This window comes from Simochromis diagramma, unplaced genomic scaffold (assembly GCF_900408965.1).
Source record: "Simochromis diagramma unplaced genomic scaffold, fSimDia1.1 OVJJ01000596.1, whole genome shotgun sequence".
NCBI classification, from domain to species: Eukaryota; Metazoa; Chordata; class Actinopteri; order Cichliformes; family Cichlidae; genus Simochromis; species Simochromis diagramma.
Genome location: NW_024387245.1, coordinates 14,466,738 through 14,491,007, shown reverse-complemented (window position 1 = coordinate 14,491,007; position 24,270 = coordinate 14,466,738). Strand labels below are relative to the sequence as shown.

General features: G+C 41.7%; 1 protein-coding gene across 4 annotated transcripts in view; it reads left to right on the top strand.

Moving 5' to 3' along the window:
* Positions 1-24,270, top strand: part of si:ch73-287m6.1 (RIMS-binding protein 2) — a 70,354-nt gene that overhangs the window by 32,460 nt on the left and 13,624 nt on the right. Inside the window, exons 4-19 of one of the 4 annotated variants that reach the window (XM_040000081.1) lie at positions 2,672-2,761; positions 5,213-5,335; positions 9,600-9,704; positions 10,583-10,633; positions 13,312-13,510; positions 14,501-14,658; positions 14,863-14,942; positions 15,043-15,152; positions 17,118-17,936; positions 18,156-18,179; positions 19,305-19,456; positions 20,217-20,990; positions 21,241-21,396; positions 21,680-21,826; positions 22,809-22,911; positions 23,313-23,441. In XM_040000081.1, coding sequence (XP_039856015.1) covers positions 2,672-2,761; positions 5,213-5,335; positions 9,600-9,704; positions 10,583-10,633; positions 13,312-13,510; positions 14,501-14,658; positions 14,863-14,942; positions 15,043-15,152; positions 17,118-17,936; positions 18,156-18,179; positions 19,305-19,456; positions 20,217-20,990; positions 21,241-21,396; positions 21,680-21,826; positions 22,809-22,911; positions 23,313-23,441 — 3,220 coding nt within the window. The remainder of the gene's footprint in view (positions 1-2,671; positions 2,762-5,212; positions 5,336-9,599; positions 9,705-10,582; positions 10,634-13,311; positions 13,511-14,500; positions 14,659-14,862; positions 14,943-15,042; positions 15,153-17,117; positions 17,937-18,155; positions 18,180-19,304; positions 19,457-20,216; positions 20,991-21,240; positions 21,397-21,679; positions 21,827-22,808; positions 22,912-23,312; positions 23,442-24,270) is intronic. The other 3 variants (XM_040000082.1, XM_040000084.1, XM_040000083.1) reach the window with 3 other exon arrangements.

Here is a 24,270-nt window from a genome sequence, read left to right as displayed (position 1 = left end):
GTCTTATGGTGTCTGCTACAAGACCATGTCCTGGAGATTTAGTGAAGTGCGTGACTGAGACTGACATCTCCCTGTTTTTCATTTCTGCTTAATTAACAGCAGCATAGCAGGAGGATTTGTAACTGCTGCTGTAGGTGTGGCTCTGTACATTGAAAAACGCTGTAGTCTGCAGGGCTGTGATGTGGCGACATGAGTTACACAATAACAGCAGCAAGTGAACTCACTCACCAGTCTCTGTGTCTTCCTGTCCTTGTCTGTTCTCTATCTCGGTCTTGGTTTGATTGTGTCTCTCTGACATCCCTGGCTGTCACTCTGCCTGCACACAAAGAGATGAATGAATCTGGCTGGCCCCTCACTTTGTCTGTTTTTCTCTCTCCTCCTCTTGTCCAGAGTTTATTGAGTTCCTCGATTTATTGTACTGATAAATTTGATCATAAACCTCTGAGCTCCACAGTCTTTTCTCTTGCAGAAGGTGATACAAAGCTTTGGCCATTTTTTAACTCGTGACAGTCAGGTTCACAAGAGCATATTGCGCTGATGTATGGTGTGTCAATATGCTATTAGCGCTGTTAAGCATAATACAAAAGAGAATGTAGATAGACTGAGGTTTGTTATACTAAGCTGTTGAAGGGTAACAAACAATCCAAATGAGAAGCACAACAAAGACAAAAAAAAAATGAGATGGAGAACAAGTCAGTGAAACATACAATAGCACAAAAAATGGTAGACACACACAATCTGACAAAGGCTGACTCAAACTAAATAGAATACTGTGCAAAGGTTTCCTTTATATTTTGCTAGGAAAATGGAGAATAAGGGCAGTAATTCACTGAAAAATGTACAAACATGTGCAGTTTGTACAATTCTAACAAGGTGGAAAGTCAATATTTGGTATGAACACCTTTATTCGTCAACACAGCCTAAACTCTCTTAGGCAAACTTTCTTGTCATTTCTTCTTCAGTCTTCAGGAACAGTTCTCCAGGCTTCTTAAAGGACATCCAGAGCTCTTTTTTGGATGTTGGATTCAATTTCTGTCAAAATGATCCCACACTGCTTCAGTAAAGTTGAGGTCTGGGATCTGGGGAGGCCAATCCATGTCTGATCTGCAATTTTTCTAAGAACACACTCCACAGCACGCTTTCTTACAGCTAGTTTTAGTGCAAAAATTCTATTTTATGCCTATCAAACTGTGTTATTTTTTTTTTTATAGATTCAGCTAAAGGTATGCGAACAAATCATGTACGTTTTTGACAGTCTACTAATAATTGGTATCTTGCTAAGAGGGACTTATTCAGTTAGGTTGATTGGTTCAAAGGTCATTCAACCTAACTTCAAAGTGGATAAACAAACAAAAAAGAAAACACAGCCAATACCAAAAGGAGAACTGATGCTCAAGATGTCTTTAAAAATGACAAGAAGTTATGGGTCTTTGGAAGCAACATATAAAGAAATTATGTTGTGAAGTGTAGCTCAAGACTTCTGTACAAGGAGGCCAGGTTAAACAGGAACAACTGAAACGAATGAGGAATGACAGGAGAAACAAAGAATAACCCAATATCAGTAAACTTAACATAAACCATTACAAGTGTGGCTCTGCCGTTTTGAATATAAATGTATAGAGGTTGTGTTTCAGTGTATCTGAAATCCAAGTTTACTTTCAAACCTCCCCTGGACAGTAACTGTTGCATTTGGAGACAGTATTTTTAAAAACAAGCCCTGCTCTTTTTCCTGACTAGACATAACAAGAAAATAAAACCTGTCATTAACTCCTGTTGCTTTTTGTTTGAAGACAAAGAGGAAAGGCCTTGCTGCTATTATAAAATACTTACCCACATTTTAATGCCGGAGTGTTGAGAATGGCAATGAGCAGTATCAGTGAAGTGGTATTACGTGCCAGGATATGAACAGTCGCAGTAAAAATCACTCTTGAGTGCGCTGCGGCGTGATAGGAGGAGAGCATTGGCCTAGTTTGAGTCTGGCGTAATTATGTAATGCTTGAGTACCTGCAGCACCAGCGGCATGACAACTTCTGAATGTAGAGGGAGCAGACAGGAACTGCACATCACTTTTCAATCCTTTTACGTGGTTTGCAAGTTAATCTCGTCTTTAGCTAGGAGGGTTTTACTGACATTGTGCGCACGATTGCTTATTTAGTACTCGACTAACATTCTGGGACTCCCTTGTTACATCTTTTTCTCCTCACTTTAGTTTTTCCCCCCCTATTTCTCCCTCAGATATTTTCTTGCTTCCTGTTGCTCTTTCTCACAATTCCAATTTTCTTCATTTACCCCCGCCCCACACACACACCCCATTTTCCTCTCTTTCTTTCTTCCCATTCCCTCATCTTTTTCAGCTTTCACCCTCCATTCCTAAAGCCACATACCAAATGGAGGGTGACAGTATGCAGCTGTGGGTTTTGTCCTCCAGACGGCATCTTAGAAAAAGATTATCCACACAAACACACACACACACACACTCGCAGATGCATACATATGGAGGGAGCGATCGACGCTAACCTAAGTTGCTTAGGTCGCTTCTTTCACTTATATAATAATTTTGAGGTGTAGTTTTGCTGTGTGGCTTGCACTCAGATATAAATTTCCTTGTAAGCAGGAGGATAATGGAACAAGACAACCAACTCTTTCTTTGTTGCTTTCTCTTCCTTCTCAGAAAGCAAAGCTCCATGCTGCCTTGCAGGAGAAAAATCGTTTGAACCTTGAGTTGATCAACCACCATCTGAAGGCATCCAAGTATGACCAGGTGAGAAATTCACACATGTACTGTGCAAGTATGCATTGGAAGTACACACACAGGAAAATGAAAGAAATCAGTGAATGAGCTTGGTATGATCTGTTTTTCTGTATCAACGATGCAGGAAAAGAAACGCACACACAGTGGCTTTGAGAAAAAGGAGCAGTCATATGATGGAACTTGTCCATCTTGCCAGATCAATATATCAGATTGATTTCCAAATATTAACAGTGTTGAGCCACAATTTTTTTTTTTTATGTTTTGCTTTCATTTATATAACTGTTCTTGAGCAATAGTTCTTCAGGGTTTCTGAAGGTCTGTTTTTCATTGGACATTGGCTTCTTTTTCACTCACTTTCAGTCCTGTCCTCGTTCCTGGCTGGTTTCATTCACTAATTTCTTTAGGTCAATCTACAAAAGAAAATAACACATATACCAGACAGAAATGGTCTCAGTGGAAGAATGGCTATTAAGACACCATTCTTAAGCAAGGAAAACACAATGGAAGCTCTCTCATGGTTTGGGCCTACAATTCAAAATGTGTCAGATTTTGGTCCGACTTCGAAAGCATTTAATTAGCTACAACTTAATTTTTCAGCATGACAATGATCCTGAACACAGTGTCAATGCATTAAAAGGAAAAAAGTAAAACACCTGAATAGAAAAACACACAAATGAATATTATTAGTCATGGATTGACCTCCTTGGAGCTGTTATTGAAGCATTGTGGGATCATCTTGACAAAGAACAGAACCAGACGCCAACATTCAAAGAATAGCTTGAAGAAGAAGCCTGGAGAACTATTCCTGAAGACTGCTTGAAGAAATCACTAGAAAGCTCACCTAAGACAGTTTAAGCTGTGCTAAAGAATAAACACAGTCATACCAACTATTGACTTTAACCTCATTAGGATTGTGCAAACTCTTATCTGCTGTATTTCCACGTATGTTTGGACGTGTTTCAATTAATTGCTGCACCTATCTCCGATTTTTCTAGCAAAATAAACAGAAAAAAGGGTTTGCTCAAAACTTGTGACGTGTTGTATACACACACACACACACACACTACTGCTACTTTCCCTTTCCTAATATTGTGCTTTTACTAATGCTGGCTCCCTGGTTTCCTGACTTCATATACTGATACATACGCATGCACACAGACCCATAAAGAGAGACAGTGACCGTTTGTGATGGTAGGCGATTAGCTGCTCTGGCGCTAATTGTGACTTTCACAGAGGGGACAGATCTGACATGTGTCCAGGGACTCAGCTCAGAGCTTTTGCTCCAAAGTGTCACAGAAAACGATGCCATCTGTTCACCGACAAGGTGGCCACGGAGATGAAAAGAAAGTGGGGCAAATGTGTGTGCAGTCCTGTCACATATACTGTATAACTGAGTGTGACTGGCTTGTAAGGGCAATTAAGACAAAGGCACAATGAAAATGTATTTACGTGTGCATAAATAGATAGTGAATTAATGACAGGGGGAGAAGAGAACGACAGAAGCTGAGAGTAAGAAATGAAGAGACGGGAAACAAGACGGGGGATGTGATTAGAGAATCAGAGTACATAAATTGCATTTGCTTCGTAGGATCTTTGATAGATTAGAGAGAACTGATCAACTTAACTATTTTATGTTTATCACAGAAGCAGTGTTATTTTGATTGCTCAGAGTCGTTAGTGGTAACTTTTCTTTTAGCGACTGAGTTTTTAAGAAATATCAGAAATATAACTCATTAAATCGAAATGTTAAGCAAAGAATGTTGAATAAAAAACAACTTCTTTGCTTGTCTGGTTTAATTAGTAACATCAGCAGTGACACAATTGATCTCTAAATAAAATGATTAGATAAAATAGAAATATTCATCCGTGTTAAGCCGCATGTATCTTTGATGTACTTCTAAATGTTATTTTTGTGAGTAAGCTTATCTATTGTGTCTCTCATCTCATGCTAATTAACGAGATGATAGGTGTGGTTCAGCTCAGTCCTTTGAGGAACAGGCTTAGCTCAAGGCCTCTGACCGATGAAGAGACGAGCGGCAGAAATGCTCAAGTCAGCAACGCTGTCTCATCAACGCTAAATGAAAATGTGCTGATTAATTTCTCTTCAAACTGTGAACTTTCAATCAACCCTCGAGCCACAAAAATGCAGCCTCTATTCATAAATGTGAAAAGTAGGTCTGCTGCAAGAACAAACCTCATAAAAATTGCATGCTTGTTTTGCTCTTTATAAAACAGACTGCATTTTGAGACTCTTCAAGTAAAACAACGACGACGCAATTAAAGTGTTTTCTTTCTTCGCTTTGTTGTGGTTTTCTCTTTGCCTCTTTTGCTGCTGACCTTTTTTTCTTTTCCACCCACAGTTATTCAAATTCATGTTTTAACGATCCACTTAACCTTCGCTTGTTTCTCATCTATCCCTTCGTTGTGTCTGTGCTCAATTCATGATTCGAATTCTTGCAGGTGCAATCCGACTATGATCGGCTGAGACAGACTTTTGCTGTAGTGAGTCAGGAGAGAGACGTGGCCCAGGAGCAGAGGAGCCAGCTCCAGGAAAAAGTGGATAACCTGGAACACGTTTTAAAGGTGGGACAAATTTTTTTGCCTTAATAATATCAGATTTGAGTTCCTCTGTGCTATTCGACCACACATAAACCCCTGGACTAAAGATTTCACTCATTTCTTGTATAAATTTTATTGTCTTACCTACTTTTCGCACAGATTTCAGATTTAATTACCTGTAATTATTATTCAGTTTCTATGCATTTATTTGAGTCTAAATTTAGTTCAACAGACCACTAAACAATCTGTAAAGTCAGCCACACACCTGTTGTACCTATGAGTAGAAGATGTGATGACCCAAGCCTAAACCACCTTTTCTTGCTTCTTTTTCTCCATTACATCAATCCATCTCACTCCATTTCTCCAGCATTCCCATCTTCTTCATAGTCCAACATGTGTTCACTTCAGTAGTCCTCACACCAGTCACGATAACTGATTTTTCAGGCCCAGTTTTACTGTGACTCTTTCGGAAATATTCCCATTTCCCATGCATTTGTGTCCTCAGAAAACCTGAGAAGGAAACTGAGGCAATACATGAGGTGTAGTGTCACCGGCTTCATGGAAAGGCTGTTTTCTTTATTGTGTTCTGGTCTGCCAATAGTAATCAGACACAGTCTCGCTGCACTGCGAGAGGGACTCTCATTACAAATCCTCGCCTCCCTGCATCTCCTATCGATTGTGTGTCTGTCAGGATATTTGAGAGCGAAATGTACCCGCATGAGAAAAACTGACCAGCTCCCCGATACAGCAGAGAAAGCTTTGTCACTTTCTCATTGTGCATTGATTATGGAGACAAAGAAATAATTTAGAGAAAATTACACAGGATAATGTGGGTGGAGAAAGCAGAGATGGTAGAAACACAGTGTGAAAGAACAGAAAAAGACCTGGTTCAAAACTAATGAGATGCAGCACTGTCTGTGTTATTTTTAATCATATAATCTGATAACAAAAGTTTTCTTTTTGTTGTTTGTTTTGGTCAAAGTCTGGTATACAAGTTAGAACACAAGGTGGGAGGAAATAATTATTTGATCCCCTGCTGAATTTGTAAGTTTGCTCACTTACAAAGAAATGAAAAGTCTCCAATTTTTATGGTAGTTCAGTGTTAATGCAGGCAGACAGAATATCAACCAATTATCCAGAAAAGAATAGACATTTGATCCTCTTCAACCCAGCCTGAATTCTGGCTCTCACCGATTGGCTGTGTTTGGGTCTGGAGCTCCATGCAAGATCCTGCCTCGTGGGGTGAGAATGATCGTGAGAAAGGTGGTGGATCAGACCAAAACTACATCGGAGGTGTTTGTTAATATTCTAAAGGCAGTTGAGACCACAGTCACCGAGGACACCAATGGTAACACACTTTGGCATAATGGATTAAAGTCTTGAAGCAACTGTAAGGTCCCCCTGCTCAAGGCCGCATGTACAGGCCCGACTTAAGTTTGCCAGTGAACATCTAAATGATCCAGAGAAGGCTTGGGAGGCAGTGCTGTGGAGAGATGAACCCAAAATCAAGCTCTTTGGCATCAACTTGTTTGCCATACACGGAGGTGGAAACATATTCTTTTGGGACGTTTTTCTCCAGAGGGTGCAAGACAACTTTACCACATTTAGGGGCCAGTGGTTTGGGCCTCGTACCACGAAATCTTGGATGAGAACTTAGACAGCAAGAACACTAAAGATGGGTTGTGGATGGATCTTTCAGCATGGTAGTGACCCAAACCATACCACCAAGGTACCATAGGAGTGGGTAAAGAAGGAAAACTTCAAGGTCATGATCTCTTAGCCCTGCGATGTTTGGAAACCTGGTAACCAACTACAACAAATGCTGCTGTGCTTGCCAACAAGGGTTTCTCCACAGAGTACTAAGTCATGTTTTCCTCATTTCATTCAATGTCATGCAAATCAATTTATAATTTTCACATAATTTGTTTTTTCAGGATCTTTGGTTACTATTCTGTGTATCCATTAAAATGAAACTACTATAAAAATGAGAGACTGTTAATTTCTCTGTGAGCAAACATGCAGAGGATCAAAAACTGCCGTCTTTAACCTCCTAAGACCTGAACTCTTCCACGACATGCATTTTTAATTTCTCTTTTTGATATTTGGGCATATTGGGACCCAATGAATGTAAAAACAAAGAATTACCAGATTTTTTTTTTTTTTACCTTATTTTTGTTTTTAAGAAAAATAAGAGCCACATATGAGGATATTCGTTTAAAACTTCGATAGAACAGTAGCAGTATAATGTCCTCGTAAGTGGATATCAGGCCCTTGCAGAGCAAAATTGAGTATTTTGGTCTAAATAACCCAAAATGTGATGTCCACATATGTGGACGCCAGGTCCTAAGAGGTTAAAGAGAGCAACCAATTTAACTAGGAAACAGATTTTTTTTAAAAAGAAAAAACCCCACAATATTGTATTTAGTAGTTTTTTTTTTCTTATCTGTGGCCATGGCTCATGTTACACTTACAAAACAGAGTTGAAGATTTTCATTGGCAGTGATCAGAAGGGACAGGATTAGAAATGAGAACAAACATATAAACTAATAATCTGCAGTGACATCAGACCTTTGTTAGACATGTATGTGTGTCAACAGAGGTAAATCCAGAGTGTAGTCTTAAAAAATGTGAATTATAGTATTATAGTATAGTATATAGTATAGAATTATAGCGTGATTATAGTAATGTGATGGAGAGCTGACCATTATCAGCCCGTGATTTATCTTCCAGTTGGATTTTGGGGACCTCCTGGCTTTTGTTTTGGTATACTGTTGACAGATGTTTTTAATTTGCCAGTGTCTTCCTCCTCATTCAGTAGAGACACAACCAGTTTATGGATGTTGACAAGTGAGACTGTCCCGAGGAACAGCCAAAGCATTAGCTCCAAATAAAGTCTGAAACTTCTCAACAGCAAATATCAGGTCAAGCCTGAAGTTTTTGACAATAATTTTAAGTCAGTTCATAAGACGTCATGAGTTTTATAGGCAGTCAATGCCCAGTTAAATAGAGTCTGTTTTGATTCCTGTCTCTAATAAGTCAGCATCTTTCTTTTGCTGTTTCAATCCAGTCTTAGTCAACTTTTCAAGGCTTCGAGTCCACATCAAGCAGCGTAGGCCTTGGATAACTCTGCAGTAGTCCAAGGGTTGGAGCTGTTTGAAATTGTAATAAGTTAACGAAAGCAGATAAAGTGAAGGATCGCAGATCTTTTTAAAATGACAAAACGAGGTGTTTAAATGCAGGCGTGACCATTGGTTCCCGTGTGAAAAAGCAAGGGTTAAAAAAGCAGTTTCACTAAGGCTCCAGTGACAGCCTCTCAGCTACCCCGGTCCTCTGCAGCTTAGAGCTTCTCCATGATTATGCAAAGCAGCGACTGGCTGCTCAGGACACCTCGAAGCCACTCCCGGAGGTAAAGAAGATTTTCTTTTTTCAAGGGAGAAAGAACAGGGAAAAAAATATGAATGTCAGAGCTTTCTAAGCTGTCTTTTCTTCTTAAGCTCACAGAGACATCCTATGGCCTTAATTCTGTTTCTGCAAGATGTGGCAGCTGGTTGTGACTTCATGCATAGATACTGTATGGTCATGACTTGGCTAATTTGGCAAAGGGTAGATTTGGATCAGGAGCGACTATGCGTGACAGCTTTGTGTAAGTCAGTGCAGACTATAGAGTATGTTTGGTGCCAGAGATATATATGTTACAGAAGCCAGTGTTACTTAATGCTCTTCTCTTCACGTACCTTGCCTCTTAAGTGACATCGTATGTGAGGGTGCAAAATCTTTAAACTTTAAACAACCAACATATAATGTGCTAATTACTAAGCTTAACCGGCTGCTAGTAGGCAGATCTCTAAACTGTCATATAGAAGCAAGCTGTTTTCTTCTACTTCAGCCTTAGATAAACTAGGTGGTAATTGGTATTAATATTTTTATCCAACTCTTGGCAACCTTTCAAATGAATTGCTTGGTTTAATCTTTGAGGATTAGGCAATGCTTCACTTCAATTTGTGGGATTTATTACACTGAAGCTGATGCAACAACACAGTGGCTATTCCTATTTTTCAAGCAGTCCTCATTTTTCCTCAGAAATGGATGCAATGTCGCTAAATCAGGTGGACAGGGCTCAGATTCCTCAAAAGCTCTTGCCAGAGTGGTAGAGAGAATAGATTTACTCGATGACATTGAAATGTGAGAATACTGTTTTCAACGAAAGATTGCAGCTGGGTAATTTATTATTTTTGCAGTAGTGTTGGAAATAATCTCTCCTCCTTCTGCTTCCTCTGTTTCTTCCTAGCATATGCATGAGGCTGTAGAGCTAAAGCAACAGTTGCAGACAGAGCATGAGCAAGCCTTGGTGGCCCTTCACACCAAGCAGAAGGAGATCAATCAATTGCAAAAGGTATGTTTAAAAACCGCTTTAAGTCTATTCTTTTAATACTTTTGGCAGTATCCCTCCTTGGTTATCGACTTTTATGTAGTGAATTTATGCCAAAGGGCTTTGTTTGGATAATGATGTGTCTTGAGCCACTTTATGCTGAATCACTGCTACTGTATCAGAAAATACAGATACCTCATATAGCCCGCCCCAAAATCAGCAGATGTGAATACAAATGCAGCCATGGTCCCTTTGATCGTGTGATGAAGAACACGGCTAAAAATGCTGCCTTTGTAGTTGCTGATATATTTGTACACATTACAAATATCTTGCAGCATGAAGATCTGACCTGTTGTGGTTGTTTTATTCTTTTTTGATATTTCGTAAAACACAATATACATGTGCGCATGTGTTCCTGCTTACTGTTTCCTTCCTATGCTGATGACTGAAATAATATCAAATACCTTCTGGATTAGACCACAAGTCTAACATGATGAAAAGTGTCTCTTTCTCGGAAGTCTGTGAGGTTTGTTTGTCTCATTTTGGTCCCATTTCTGCATTGATGTTTGTTCAAAAGAGAATCATTAATGTTCAAAAAGATGCAGATCATTCAAACTGAGACAAATTGATTTGCACAGTCGCTCAAGAGTGGGTTTAATCTCACTGCCTTTAACAGCCAGTACTTGGACACTAACATGTCCTAAAATAAGCCAGTTGCTTTTTATTGGAGCTGTACCATCAGAAGTAGGCATCTCTTCAAGTACCAGCTCTGTTTGATGAACCAGTGAGCATCCGCCAGGGTATTGCGTTGACAGTATGTCAGCTGTGTACTGTCTATTCTACCTCATGGACTGTGATCACAGTGTCAGCTGTCATTGTGTGTTTCTGTGTGTTCACTGCAGGCTTGGGTTCAAACTGACCAAGAGCATGAGGAAGCAGTACACCTGTTAGAGGTACAGTAAGCTGAACGAACCCTTATGTTTCCTGGATTGCTGTGTTTCTTAAACATAGTGGAGCTTTCTGTTTTAACCAGGTGAATCAAAACACATCCTTAAGATGGTTCATGTAGTATTGGGTCAGTTTTCCAGATGAAATAAGGGGAAACATGGATAAGTTGGTGATGAAACTCTCCTTTTTGTAACATATGGAAAAGACTCGAAGCTTGTCTATGTATCAAGTTAGCTGCTGTAAAACATCCTGTCTGGCTCTACTACGGCACCCAGTGCTTTGAACTAGCCTTGAACTTTTAGCTTCAGTTTTAGCTTTATGGTTATTTCCATCTTCTTTTCTGGAGCAGGAAGTGGCCATATTTAAATGAGATAGTGGAGTGTTAAATTATAAACTAAGGCCAGTAATCTTGATTGTACATATATCTATGGGTGCAGTGTGGAGACTTCTTCGATTGTTTTATAGTATAACAACTGCACAGCAAGCTATATTATTTGTCTGATATATTAAAAGTACTGTAAGAGGCACAAACACACCACAGAGATGGTCAAAATGTCCAACGCTGGGCTCTAAAAGTGAGAATTTTAGGCTATGTCCACACGTAGGGTGTTTGCTAAAACTGAGATTTTTCTGAGGTCATTTTGAAAAACATCTCAGTCCAAATGTAAATGCAAAGAGCAATCTACTGTCTGTCAAGAACATGCCAAAGCAACAAGCGGCGATATAAACGTAACTGGGAGGAAATGTTAGCTAATCAAAAGCTCACAATCTGACATCAAAAAGGAGATGAAAGCGCACACCTTTGACGTTGCAAGACACAATATAGAGTTTTTCTTGTCCAACATTCAATTGTGTAAATGCAGAAACTTGAAGGCTGTTTTTTTTTTCTTGTTTGTTTTGTTTTGTTTTTTAAATCTTCACCCCAGCAGTTTTTTTTTTTGTTGTTGTTTTTTTATTAATGTCTGTTTCCAGTGCAGTTCTTTAGATATTTTATCCTGGGCTAACATCAACCAACACTGCCATCCTCAGAGCCATTCTACATTTGGGGCTAAAATAAAATAAGCGAGGTATATTTGTCAAACGAATGTATTAGTTTAACTGCGTGACTCACGCCATCTTCAGTAATCACCTCTGCTGAGCCTGAAATTGAACGCAGAGACGCAGGAAATTATTTAAATTAAGTAAATTGAAAAGTGACGTTTCTTGGACTTACTAGTGCATTTAAACTGGCAACACTTTAAGAGAGATGTTAAAAAAGGCACCGTCTGCACACGCCTACGTAGGCCTTCAACGACGTCTAATCAGGCTAATTGAAAACAGCTGCGTGGGTGGACAAGCAGAGTTTTAATGTGGAGCCATACGACGCAAGTTTATTCTAAACTTGAACTTATGACACATGGGTACCGTTGGGGACTCTCTTCTAATGAAGTCCCATAAGTAAGTTCCCCCCCGTCTCTCTTCCAGCAAAACACTTATCTGCTTGGCTACACTATTGTGTAGTTTTTTTTTGTACTCCACACCAGATTGTGACTCATACATCAGACTAGTCAGACAATAGCGTATCCTTTGTGCTTGCGGTCACATTTCTGCCTCTATCTTCTTATTCAGGCTGCTTTTGTTATAGCGCTCCAAACGTTTCTGCTTAGTAGATGCGTTGTCACGCCTTGCATTGACGCTTCACGTCGCCCCCCCCCCCCCCGGATGGTAATCGTTGACCCGCTGTTTCATCACAGACTTCTACTCAAAATTATTTTCTCGTCTTACTTTAAATCCTTTTGCTACGAGAATACGTCGCAGACTCCTTTGTGTGCGGCTCATATGAGGTCACGTTATTATCCATCTGGAGCGCTCTAATACGATTTTACTGAGCAAGCAGACGGAGTTTGGCTCAGAAAAAACTGTTTGGTCAGAGAAATTGAAACTCTGTCAAGGAGATCTCTTCCTAGAAATCACTGAATCAGTTGGTCTCTTTCACAGGCGCGTTTCTCTATAGTTATGGGCAAATATGGCCACAGGAGGGAAAGCATAGTTGTGCTGTCTGTAGGTGTGAAATCCCCATATGTTTCCCACTCTGTGTTTTTGTGCTTAGGAGTCCATTTCAGTTCGACAAACACATTTGTCTTATTTTTTTTGTCGACTCATAAATACATTTGTGTTCTCATTGGTTCCCCTTCCGTTTGCTTTTATTAATGATTGGTTCTTTTTGCATTTTTTTTTCCCCTGTCTTTACTTACGACTTCTGATTTCCACATTTTGTCTGAACAGAACAATAAGGACAGAATGTTTCAGGTATTTATTTTCATCCCTGATTAGTTAGTTACATCACCCTTTCTTTCCTCTTCGAATTTTCCTTTAATTGCAAACCTTTGAAACCAAAATTATATTCTGTATCACCAAAAGTGATTATATGTATATTCACGCTTTCCCCTCTAGGCCTTCCTCTGATAGCATGTCTATGATATAACTTCATGCAGTGCTCAGGCGTGGTTATCACGATTTAACCATATCAGTAAATGACTCTACACTTCCACGTGTTTAGATTAGATTGCTAGACATTCAAAATTATATACTGCCAAAGCCCTGAAGAATAATCACCTTTCACCTCTCATTCTTTTTTTTTTTTTCTTTTTTTTTTTCTCTCAGTCTTCACAATCCTTACTGCTCTTTTTCTTAACTGCCAAAGGTCAAGGTTCGTGACCTGGAGCAGGAATGCCGGTCACACAGTGAACACTTTCACCAGCTGTCCAAAGAGCTGCTGAATTTCCGCCTCCAGTCGGAACCTGTGACTATCCCTAAAAGTAATACCACCTCTGCATCCCAGATCCCGCCCTCACCACAGAAGAAACTCTCGCAGGTCAGATTCGAAGCCCAACCAGAGACAGGTGAGTCTCACCTCACAGGCAGCTTTGTATGAAACACATTGAGCCATAAAGGCAGTTATGAGGCTGGGGGGATATATCAAAAATCAAAAGTCTTAGAAAGTCAGTCCCTGATTTTTATGTATTTATTTATTTATTTATTTATTTATTTTTCTCTGATTACTACTTTCCTCAGTTTTAGCTGAGCGGTTTTATGTGTTTACTTGAGTGTGAGTGTGGTTCTGTGAGTATTAATGTAACTGTGTAATATAAAGTGGTGATATAAAACTGTAGACTAGCAGGGTTAAATATTAGTGGGGTCTAACTATTCTAAAAACACATGTGCTCTCCAGATAAAAGCATCTGCAAAATTATTAGTGCTTAAAAGGGTTATGATCAGATAAAATGATAATTAGTGATCTAATCCCCAGACAGCTCACATTACAGCTGGACCCACTCACTGCAAACCAGAGGTGGATACCATTAATGGAGACGGTGCTTATTCATGATCAATATCTGCCCTTGATCACAAGCCTGATGTACGACACAAATGTAATTTAACACATTAGTATTCTAACAACACATAGTGCAACCTGCAGATACAGCAAATAGAGCCGTATCAGTGATGTAGATTTATACAGTCTGGCACAAACCAAAGGTCTTTGAAGTGCTGAAAATCCTGTTTTATCTGTCTCTTCACTTCGGGCAGAATTCACTGATGTTTTTGTGCTAATGCATAATATTACATACAAACCACAAGAACGCAGTGATGCACTTGATCTGTGTTGTTTACGTATTGTTAATTTCTTCAGGGAATTCCGTTTTGTATTTTCTGCATTTTTTTTAAGTCTGTTTTGCCAATAGGATGGGCTGATAGGGGTGGAGTAGCCTTCCAAATGAAGGGTGTTAGCTGTACCCGCAGGAGATCAATGGTTTTGCTCCAAAGAGCACGAAATGGTTGTGGAAGGAAAAGGCAGTTACTCTTTATTTGCTATGGAAATCAATGTCTCCCAGGTGATGAGAGTGCGGCAGACACGCCGCTGCTGATATCCCAGTTCTTGCCCTGCTCACCGCAGACTGGAGACGGAGAACCACCAGAACTGCTGTCTGTCAAATCCAGCACCGTGACAACGGACCACCCCATCCACCCCCGACAGTTTCCCTCATCAGAGGTGGGTCTGTGTGATGCCACATCCATGAATAATGCATGCATAACCTATTATGTTAATTGTTTTTAAATAATTAACTTACGTATTCATATCTTGAAAAGGAATGGTTCAAGAGTTGCTGCAAACTGCTAATTCTTAAATATGCTGTAGGAAAGTCGCTTATCCCTGCTAATAATACTTTAATTTGTTCCTGTCATTTATCTATAGATGGAGGATGAGGCCAGCCCATCACCCAGGTCCAAATCTCGCTACACAGGCCAGGTCCGCCTTTGCACTGCCCGTTATAGGTGCATAAGACAAGTTTCAATACAGACATAATTTCATTATAACGCGCATTATCTTTAATTTTCCTTCACAAATGAATGAAAAACCTTTCTTTCCTTCAAGTTATAACCCTTACGATGGACCAAATGAGCATCCTGAAGCAGAACTCCCCCTTGTGGCTGGAAAGTATCTGTATGTGTATGGAAACATGGATGACGATGGCTTCTATGAAGGTGAGTCGTACACAACACACATAGAGCATTTGAAGCGGTCTGTGAGGCGATATGTGCTTCTGGCTCGATAAATCAAATTCTGGCAAAAATCTGAAAATACTGCAACAAATTTTCTGTTTGGGAGGATAGGTTTTCTTCTGTTCAGGCCTGCAGTTTTGCCTGAGTGCTTGTCTGCTGTCGCTGATGCTGCCTGACAGTGAAAACAAGTGTATGCATCATTATGTATTGTCTCACAAACACAAAAATGCAGAGTAGTGTGTGTCAGCTGGCATTTATTCTCCACTGAAGTTGTTTTGTCTTTCACCATCGTATTTATGTCTGTGGCGTTTTTGACTGTAACATTTAATAATAATAATAATGGATTGCATTTATATAGCGCTTTTCGGGACCCCTCAAAGCACTTCACAATACCACTATTCATTCATTCTCACATTCATACACTGGTGGAGGCAGCTACAGTTGTAGCCACAGCTGCCCTGGGGCAGACTGACAGAGGCGAGGCTGCCATATCGCGCCATCGGCCCCTCTGGCCATCACTGGTAGGTGGTAGGTGAAGGTGACGTGTCTTGCCCAAGGACACAGCGACCAAGACTGTCTGAGCTGGGGCTCGAACCGGCAACCTTCCGATTACAAGACAAACTGCCAACTCTTGAGCCACGATCGCCCTACTGCATTGCACCTACAGCACACTGTGCAGTAAGTGGTATATGCAAAAAATGTTGTATGTGTAGAATGACACATTGTATCTGTGATGCATTTTGTGCCCCTGCAGTCTCTTTACATTATGTCGTGTTATGTAATGATACAGCACAATCTAAACGTAATGCTGATGCAGTCATTTTTGTAAACGTGCTGCAAGGACTGCTTGACAGGCTTTGTCACCCTGATATAGAATAAGTCCGTCATACATACTAGTTGACTACTTTCATCGCGTGACTTCCACTTAGTCAGTGCGTGGTGTCATGAAGAAAAGTTTCCCGATACTTTTTCATTACTGGTGGCTGGACTCACTCTCTGTATAATCTCTTTATAATTATGAAGGCTTCTCCATCAGAGGCAATCCTAATCCCCCTTGCTAGCAATCCTGCAGCCAGCACAGACCGTCATAGAAAGCCCTGTGATTCATTAGCTGTGTGCAGTCAGATTGCATGGTATTGCAGACGGTCTCTGTATTTACCACACAGGAGGGGCGACTTGGGCTGCATACCAAGCTGTTGTCAGGATGGGGACCTTGGTCTCTTAGTTTGATGACTAATCCAGCAGGGCTCAGCTTAATCATCAGCACACATAAACAACAAACACACTCGCTCAGATACACTTGTAGAGACACACCAAGATGGTCTTAAGGCCCCCCAGGCCTCTGTGGAAAAAGGGATTGAAGGACGAGATGATAGGGAGCTTTGTTGAAGACAAACTTATTGCCTTGGGGGAAAAACTACACTGCAAATCTAAGCACTTTCTTTTCTTTCTTTTTTTTCCTGCATTGACCGCAGCATCTACGTACTCTGGGGTGCTCCTGGAAATGTTCAAACGCTGAGGTCCTTAGAAATGTTGAAAGGAGTGTTTTCTAAGTTGTGTGTTGGAGTATGAAAGATGGCATCAGAGAACCCGTGGGGAATCTTACATCTTAGGGAATAGAACATGCTGTATGTTTACATATCTTCCACCTCTCACTCAGTGACTCATTCCCACCTTGCAGGTTAAAAAAAAAAGAAGCTCTCACCGATTTATGTGTTTAAGTTATTGCTTTGCTTTTGTCTTTGTGTTGTGAGAGAAGCCTAATTTTAACACTTACAGGTGGCATCAAAACAGAAAGTTGTTTCCTAAAGAGACATTTATTAAATAGTAGCAGGATTTTCTGTTATCTACTTTTATTCTTTTTAACTAGAAATATCATTTTAAAAAATGAATAACATATTTCTCTTATTTTCTACCTTTGTGTCTGTACTTGTTTATGCATGACAGGGGAGCTGCTGGATGGCCAAAGAGGACTTGTTCCTTCCAACTTTGTGGAGTTTGTCCAGGACAAGGAAAAACCAGGCATTCAGGCTGGAGACGCAGGGGAAGATCTCTGCTCACTTGAGCACACATCCCTAGCCTTGATGGCTGTGGATGGAGGTGCCTCCCAGGATGGCCTTCTGAGCTCAGCAAACGCTTTGGTTCCCTGTAGCAATGGGACAGGTGGGGCCTTGGATCCTGAGGACCTGGCGGAAGACGTTGTGCCTTACCCCAGAAAGATCACCTTGATCAAGCAGCTGGCACGGAGTGTCATCGTGGCCTGGGAGCCTCCACTAGTGCCTTTGGGCTGGGGGAACATCTCTAGCTACAATGTGTTAGTAGATGGGGAGCTTCGTGCCAATATACCATACGGTGGTCGGACCAAGTGTTTGCTGGAGAAGCTGGACCTGGACGGCTGCGTCCACCGTGTGTCAGTGCAGAGCGTCACGGACCGGGGCTTGTCAGATGAGCTGCGCTGCACCTTGCTGGTGGGAGCCAATGTGGTGGTGGCGCCGTGCGGTCTGCGCGTCGATGACATTCAGCGTGACACTGCCGAGCTCTCTTGGTTGCCTAGCAACAGCAACTATGCTCACACTGTGTTCTTAGACGGGGTAGAGCACGCAGCGGTAAAACCGGGAAGGTATAGACTACGGTTCCACAACCTGAAGCCCCTGACAGTTTACAAAGTGACGGTGGTGGCACAGCCCCACCAGGTGCCGTGGCAACTGCCGCTGGAGCAGAGAGAGAGGAAGGAAGCCGGCGTGGAGTTCTGCACTCAGGCAGCAGGTCAGAAAGGTTTATTATTATCCACAGAGATACTGTATCAATAATGCGCAGCTTAATAGCTGACGATTACTTTCACATGCTTCTAAGAATCTTAGTTTAACTCTCATATGCAAGAACATCTACTGTAATATGAATTCTAATGTTATTGTACTCTGCTCTAGAATAGTATAGCGTCACATTTCTTTACCATGTCGTTGTTGTGTATTGTATTTTGTCTAGGTCCAACACCATTTTGCAGAACAGGTCAGAACGAAGCTTCAGTGCTGGGTTTCCCATATATTCCAGCGCTAAACCTAAGGGATGTCATTAGTGCTCTGACACATTTTGCAGGGAGGATGACTGTGCCATGTTGTTCAGCATATGCAGTTTATTATGAAATGTGGGCAAAATGGCATCTTATTCTGGTTCTGAGATTGAAAACCTTTTAAAAACAAGTCTGTCATTCACATGTCCTTTGAAAATGCACAATTTGTTGTTCGAAACCAAATTTGTATGCAATTTTGCCCAAGTTTGCTGCACAGTGCACTTCACTAATTAGAGAATACCAGAGCAGCACGAGATATGATCAATAATTACGATGAGTCATTTCCTCAGCCTATAGCCTAGCCTGACATAGCCAGTTCTATATAAAGCGGTGCCCCTCCACTGCTCACTGAAATGACCATTTTCTATCAGTGTGCATTTGCTTCTGCTCGAATGCAGTTGTGCATGTTTCAAAGAGATCAGAAAAAAGAAATGCTGAGCTCTAATCAGGCTCTCTGCATGTGGAGACAGCAGTGTATATCTCGGGGCAACCCTTAAAGTTTTCATCTCTTCCAAAGATTACTGAATGGTTATAGTAGAATGGCATATATAAGGAATACAGACCTAAAAATATAGGTCTGTATATAAAAATAAAAATAAAATTTTCATTTTGATTTATCTGACAATCATCTTAGGTTAGGAAATATTAGTGTTGTGCAAAAACTCACCATACACTTAAATGACATTGTCTAAACACAACACGCAGTGTTTTGTGAATGTTTCCCACCAGCAATGTCATGCTATCAAGTAGCCCGCATGAACTGTGTATCTCTGCAAAATACAAATAAGCTGTTATGTAATTTCATAAATTTAGATATGCAAGTCAAATTATAACCCCACCCCCCCACCCCAACCTCACGTCCTCATTTCCTCCTTTGTGTCTGGGCATTTCTGTGCATGGTGGTGCGTGTGTGTGTGTGTGTGTGTGTGTGTGTGTGTGTGTACGTATTTGTGCATCTGATGAATGCTTCACATCATTCCCCCTCTCGTTTGTATCCTACATGTACTAAATCAGTAAACCGTAAGAGATTATTTTTCTTACACACTGGATTGGTTACCTCCCAGGGCCTCCGCTGCCACCCCAGGATGTTCAGGTGCTCTGTGGGCAGGCTCCAGGGGTCCTGCAGGTCTGCTGGAAGCCCCCCAACCTCTCTCCCACAGGCACATCCAATGGGGCAAATGTCATTGGTTACGCAGTCTGCACTAAAGGGCAGAGGGTGAGTTAGCATGTCTAGGTCTCGCCTGCCAAGACTAGTTTACTTTTTATATATCATTCTTTTTAAAAGGATATAATGAGTGATCACACAGAGCTCATCTTGATTTAAAGGCATTGCTCATGATGTATTGTGTTCTGTTATGAGAAACTACAGTAGTTTGTGGCTAAATCCTAAGCATATGGGATGTATATTCCTAAGGTCTACATGCTGTACAGTATTTACAACACTGAAACACTGAAATGTTTAATCATGCGTAATCCAGTCAAAACATGAGAATATACACCACAGATGGGACATTAACAGCGTCTGCCTCTCAGCGTGGCATTATGTCATCATTACCATCAGTTCACTCAGCAATGCCACCTACTTGTAATTAACGTGCGGTGCAGGTCTGGGTCTTGGAAAGGTCTCTCGCTCCCTCTGGTGACTGCTAAAGTAAATCATCACAGTAAACCTGAAAGGGTAAATCAACGTTCAGCCACACTGGGCAGAAACCTGTTTTTGAGCTGCCCCTGCAGGTGGAAATCTTGAGAGCGTTTTTTCCCACCATAATAAATCAAATTAAAGAGGTATTTTCGTTAGTTCAGTGAAATCACTTATTTGACACTATAAAGTGCAGGGGGCTAGTCAAATTCCAGTAGCTGGATTTGTCCATTTTTGTTTTGGATGTATTGACTCTGATACCTATAATGTTTTAGTTGTTGTTAAAATGAAACTGCAGCCACTGTTTATGTTAACATTTTTTTTTTTCTGGCTCTAGATAGCTGAGGTGCTGTTCCCTATGGCAGACTATGTTACGGTTGAACTGACAAGGATTCAATGCCTTGAGGCCAGGGAGGTCATTGTTAGGACACTGTCGGTCCAGGGAGAATCCCAGGACTCTCAAGTTGCTGTCATTCCAAACAACCTGCTTGTGCCTCTACCTCCGCTTCCCCTGCCACCACCAGTGCATCCTCACGCGGGCCCCCCTCCACACCCCCATGCTCAACCTCTCCTCCAATCCCCTCACCTTCCTCATCCCACACCCCAACTTCCCGCTCCACCACATGGACAACAACTGCCGCCCCGTCCTCCCCATGCTCAACCCCATCCCAGACTCCCCCATCAAGGTGGACCCCCGCAACCCCAGCTTCGTCCTCCCCATCCCCAGCCGCAGCCCTTACATCTTCAGCCTCATCCACCCCACCAAGGTCCCAGGCCACAGCACCAACTGCCTCTGCTGCCCCACCCCCAACCCCACCTTATACCTCTGAGACCAGTAAGTGCCAGAGACCTGGATGCCAAAGACCATGCGGCCCATCACGGGGGAGCTATTCTACCTGGCCAACCTGGCTGGGACCCTACACGCTCTCCTTCTGTCCAGCCTCCAGTGCCCATGCAAGGCCACACCCTTGAAGCCCCATCACCTGCCAATCCACGGTCTCCCTCACCCCAGAGGATTCTTCCTCAGCCCAGAGGCACGCTTATCCCGGACACTGTGGCCAAAGCTATTGCTCGAGAAGCAGCTCAGAGGGTGGCAGCAGAAAGCGGAAAGGTCTGGTGAAAATGGAAATGCTGGCTCACACAACACTCTAGATGCTTAATGAAAATGATGTTATATATTTTAGCACAAGTCACTGTCATTAAACTGTTGCTTTAATTTGAATTTAGAGTAGCTGAAGAAGGGAAGTGTCACAAGTTGCTAAACATAAAAGAATATTGAGCTTTCTGTGATTGTTACTATAATAAAACCTAAAGACACCGTTAACGCTGTTCCATTCTTATTTACACACGCATGTTTTCAGGGTGACAGAAGGCAGGGCAGATATGGAGAACAGGGTCATTCATTTCACCAGCATCACTCTGATGAGGAAGAGGAAGACGAGGAAGGGTTTGCTCGCGGTCGACGGAGAGGACCCTCGGTTGACGAGTTCCTCAGAGGCTCTGAGCTGGGGAGGCCGGTAAGACCCGTGTGATAAGCGACACACTTTGCTTATCACACTTCTGAGCTCAAGCACCTAACGTGTGTTTCAGTGGAAAAACCTCCTCACATGTGTGCATCTGGACGTGTGTGTGTGCATGTGCGTCTGAGGTGGTTGCATGTGTACACACTCCTTAACCCGTGTCTTTGTGTGTTCACGTGGGCGTGCTGGCCTTATCCATGTGTGTTTGGTGTGTGCATGTATGTATGTTTGTATGCGGACTTAATCGCGTCTGTTCGTTTGTGTGTGTAACTACCAAAAGCCTCACTATAGTCACAATGAAGATTATCACAGCGAAAGCAGCCGGGGCTCTGACCTGTCTGACATCATGGAAGAGGATGAGGAGGAACTGTACTCTGAGATGAAGCTGGAAGAGGGACGTCGACGCAACTCGCACAACACACCCAAGGTGCAGTTCTTTGCACTTATCCAAGCAAATTATTATTAAGTGAACTGCACAGGCACAGATACTTCAGTTGAGACTGCTGCCTTGCTTTTGATATGTGTCATTAGTGTGTGTGCTGAGTTTAATTCAAATTTTATACAGAAAGAAAAAGCCCATGGATAGAAGGGCAGATGCAGTGGGTTTGACTATTTCAGTACCATAGACAGAGATGATGAAAGCTGTCGGGTTTGAATCTTTCCGCACTATTGAGAAAGATAGTGCGGAATATATATGAGAGAGATGTAGACTGGGTTTTAGATGCTTTCAGGCACCGCTGTTGCTGCTTTCATAAACACGTGACTTTTTTTGCCACTTTTTTAAAGCATGTCATCGCAGAAACTACAGAAGCTTATTTTACTTCAGTGAACAAACATGTCAGTGTAGAAAAATGCAATCTTCAAAGTCTGGACCAAAGACTCCATTTGCTGCTGCCAAAAAGCTCCTTTAATTTCTCAGAAACACAGAAAGGGATAGTTTCTTTCTGTGTTTGGGTGCTTTGCAGTGAAACGGGGATAGACTGGATTTGATTAAAACACAGAGGACAGAACTTGGAGAGCTAAAGGGTGAGACTGGGTTGAAAAGATTATCATGACAAAGGGAGACATAAAGCTGAGGGGTGTAGCCTAGGCTGCACTGACAAATATCTTTGCCTTTCTTTTTTAGTAGATGGGTAGAGCGATACTAGTTATTTCTTAATTTTGGAATGGAAATATTTCCCATGGGCTTGTGTGTGTGTGTGTGTCTGAATGTGAGTCTACGTGTGTGCGTCTATGTTTCAGTGCTTGCCTGTGAGTACTGCATGATTTTGTTTACATACAGTTTGTACAAGTATGTTCGACATGCACTTTTTCACACGCTGTTTACGGGTATATTCACGGTTCTGTGACAACACATGACACATGAATGCTTTGTCTGCGGATGCTTTCTATGTTTGTGTATATTTCAGACAACAACCCCTGTTGGAGGCCGCCATGATCGGGATAGTGGGAGACGAGCGCATCACGGCGGTCCCCAGCCTCAGAGACGACCCCTAATGGTCCCCTCCATTGGTCAGTATGGGCAGATGGCTATATTTTAGGTTCTCTGTCCCTTAGTGCAGTCGCATTTGCTCCTTTTTTCTTTTCTTTTTTCTTTTAAATACCAAGAAGCTCATGAAGTCTTTGTCTCCAGATCACCTTTGTGTCTGCGAACCATGCTCATCCCTTTCAGTACCTTGACTTTGATCTTCCAGAGATGGAGATGATGATGATGATGATTAAACCGCTTTGCACTGTTGCAGCACAGAGTGATAAGTTAATCTACTCGAACAGTGACGATAGCTAGAAATATAACTGAAAATTTGTTATCACCTGTTTTAGGAGGCAATGCAAATCTTCACTTAACATATTGGGAGGAGAAAGTAGAGCTTTGATTTGTAACCTCATCACCTTCTAACTGGTATTTTCTGTAGAGGTAACCTCTGAGAATAACAGTGAGGGAAACCTCTCTCCCATCACCGAGGATGTTTACTATGGCAGAGTAGCTCGACACAGGACCTGGTCATCCCGCAGGCACATGGGCGGCACCAGGTCTCCCCATGGTATGTGCCTGCAGTCCTGTTTTTACCACCACAGCATGGCAACAAAAGTGCCACCAGCACCTGGCAAATTGCAATAAATAGCTGTGGACACTTGCAAATGTTTTGTCTTCAAAAATAATAGTCATTGTTATTATGCTTACAGTTGAACAGCATGACCGCAATGCACTGAAATGGTGGACCCATTGGCAAACCATGCTTTGGGTCCAGGATCAACATTTCCACAGTTGCAGATGATAAATGATTGACTGACTGTTTAGGGAATGCCTCACAACACTGCACTGAACTCCAGACGCCTGCTAAAACCCTTCCCTTTGTGATACAACCACACCCACTACACCAGTCATGCATGAAACTCAAAAGATATGACAGTGGTAGGCACTAAAGAATGACCACATTGGCATTGCTTCTTGTTTCTTTAGATGTCTGAGTTTGAGATGTTAGCTTTCTTTTATATTGTAAGCTTGTATTTTCAAGCACTGGCCATATAGTGTTTGCTAGGTGGTGCATTTTCCCAGTGTTATCGTAGCGAATCAAAAAACATACACAGGTCTTCACAACAACACTGCCGCCTCAGCTTGAGACCTCTTCTTGCCTTGAGGGTTGGCACAGTGTGGTTGTTTTAGATTGTTTGTTTCTCAGATGTTTTGGGTTTTTGTTTTTTTTTTCCCTTTTTTCTTCTCTAAGGCTTTAGCATGCATGTCAGGGTCTTGTTTGTCGCGGATGTTGTCATGCACATAAATCACGATTTGTCTATGTATTGCACCATGGTTAGTCTTTGATGACCATTAATGGAAAGGGCACACAAATTATTATGAATGCTTACATGATT